We start from the raw sequence: 2,642 nt of genomic DNA on the forward strand, positions 1-2,642 counted from the left end.
TAAATAAATAAATAAATAAATCTCTTTTCTTTATAAACTACCCAGCCTCAGGTATTCCTTTAAAGCAACATAAAATGGACCCTTTTATAACAGATAGTCTGTCAAGGCAATACCTAGCTACCCCTGATTCACTTTAGCCACCACTATTCTAAATACACTTGCTTTTCGTATAGTCTAGAATAAGTTAATACTTTAAAGGAGGTAAAAAAAAAAAAAATTTAACTGGGAAAATGCTTGTTTCTTGATTTACTTTTTTTTTAAAACATAAAATTCATTCAATGTAAAATGCTCTTTATAATTATCTTCTTTAGCCACCACTATTCTAAATACACTTGCTTTTCGTATAGTCTAGAATAAGTTAATACTTTAAAGGAAAAAAAAAAAAAAAAAATTTAACTGGGAAAATGCTTGTTTCTTGATTTACTTCTTTTTTAAAACATAAAATTTATTCAATGTAAAATGCTCTTTATAATTATCTTCTTCAAAATATTCTTTTCAAGGAAAAAATACACTGCAGCATATTTCAGTACACTTACATTTTCTTTGTTTCATATTTCGTAGTGAAAAAATTTCACCTATTTATTTATCAGTGGTACCCTGAAAAGAATCACTGGACATAATTAAACCACCCACATGTTTATTACTACCTAGCAATACCAAAGCAGCATGTTTGAGTCTTACAATCAAAGGCCCTGTAAACAATAGTTATACCACATACACATAAACCATCGAGAAATGTTTTCCCCAATTACTCTGATTGCATATGAAGTTACATACCTCCCCACAAGCATTTCAAGTACCCTTTTCCCTATGCGTATAATACAGTTTACTCACTTCGGAAGCTGTCGAAACTCTCCTGAGTAATCTTCATATTTATAGTTCACAAGATGCCAGTCAGAGTTATAGGTTTTGATGCACTATTGAACGAGGATTTGAAAAATAGAAAGTAAAAAACAGAGAGGTATGTGATGACTTTTGGAAAACACTTGGGAAAGATTGTGAACGCATACCCATACAAACATCAAAAAAAAAATCTTTCCCATCAACCAGCTAATGCCTGAAATTCCACCACCAGAGATTCCTGTGAAGCTTGAGACTTTGAACCATTGAAACATTACCCTTGGGGGCAGTATCACTTTACATTATCATCATTAATGATCTGAGAGCAGGTTTTACAAGGAGACAACTTCACCTAACCTTATGACATTTACCTAACAATGGACTATTTCAGACTAAGCACCTGGTGCTTAAAAAGCCATGTGGCCTCTACTATGACATGAAAGTGAACAGAATGCGTCAACTTAAAGACGCATTCATGGTATTTACTAATATTAGAACTAGCTAGCTCTGTTAGTTAATATTATCATATAAATTTGCCCTCAGTTTTTCTTTCCATTCATAAGGAAAAGAGTGAAATAATTAGGAAGAAAGATTTGGATTCCAATTAACGTTAGCACGATGACATTTTCATCTGTGTGTGTGTACAGAATGTTTAATGTAGTCCTCCACTGCCAAGGATTCTATTAGTGACCTAACCTACACAGACCTCATTCAAACTACCTCGCCACATGACAGATTCAATGGGCCAGCCTGGTGTCTGTCATTCATCTACCCATGAAGATCCTCCAGTAGTGCATAAAGCCTAAGATTTTAATGCCACATCCACCAGATCCTCAAATATGAATGAGTCAAAATCAAAAACTAAAGAATTTTAGTTAAAATCAGCTTAGTTCAAATGATCTTCTGTACAGTCAGTACTTGACTATATATGTGCAGACTTTAGTGTGGGGGGAAAAAAAGCATGAGTGAATCCATGAAAACATAGGTAGATAAACGTATTTATGCCTTATCTAGTTTATTTGACTCTGGCTGTAACTAACATGAACATCTCTATTCTGTTTCTTTCACTTCATCCTTTCTACTGTCAACCTTTCCATCTGTGTCATAGGCCATGCCTGAAGGCCTTCTGAAGCAAACCCCTCCACCTCCAAAATCATGAAAATAAAAATTGCAACAGCAGCAAGTGCTTATTTTGTGCCAGGCTCTACAATAAGCACTCTACTGGCAAGCGTGTGATGTGTGACGTGAAGGTAATGTAAGTTTTTAAAATCATTCTGAGAGGTGGAATAAATAGCAGAGAAGGGCTAAGCACAGAGTCAGATTTTGGAGCTGGCCAACTTTTCCATTTTTTTACTCTGTAGATATGAATATTTTAAAATGCTACTTTATCCTTGAAAATGATTGTTTTTAGATTTCTCAAAGCATTTTCACATTTAGAGTATCATACACTCAAAATTGCATTCCAAAACCAATCAGATTTCAGAATAATCCATAGTTTTGGATTTTCCCACTACTGCCCCCAGGTCCACTGGCACAGCTAAGTAGTCAGGCCTGACTATGTATGACACGGTCTTGTAGGCATGATCCTATTCTCTTCAAAGAGCCACAGCGGTTTTTCAACAAGCACTGGAACTAAAGTTGTACCACCAAGTCTCCTACAGGACATTAAAACTATTCTGAAGTATAAAATGTACCTGCCCAATTAAAAACTAAATAAACCAGCATAAAATGCATTTATGAATAGAGCCCAGATTTTTTTTTTTTTTTTTTGAGATGGAGTCTTGCTCTGTCACCCAGGCTGG

General features: G+C 34.9%; 1 protein-coding gene across 3 annotated transcripts in view; it reads right to left on the reverse strand.

The window, feature by feature from the left end:
* Window positions 1–2,642, reverse strand: part of DOCK9 (dedicator of cytokinesis 9) — a 195,795-nt gene that overhangs the window by 142,032 nt on the left and 51,121 nt on the right. For all 3 annotated transcript variants that reach the window (XM_011933819.1, XM_011933818.1, XM_011933817.1), the window contains exon 4: window positions 835–917. In XM_011933819.1, the coding sequence (XP_011789209.1) occupies window positions 835–917 (83 nt within the window). The remainder of the gene's footprint in view (window positions 1–834; window positions 918–2,642) is intronic.

This window comes from Colobus angolensis, unplaced genomic scaffold, assembly GCF_000951035.1.
Source record: "Colobus angolensis palliatus isolate OR3802 unplaced genomic scaffold, Cang.pa_1.0 Scaffold13, whole genome shotgun sequence".
Taxonomy (NCBI): Eukaryota; Metazoa; Chordata; class Mammalia; order Primates; family Cercopithecidae; genus Colobus; species Colobus angolensis.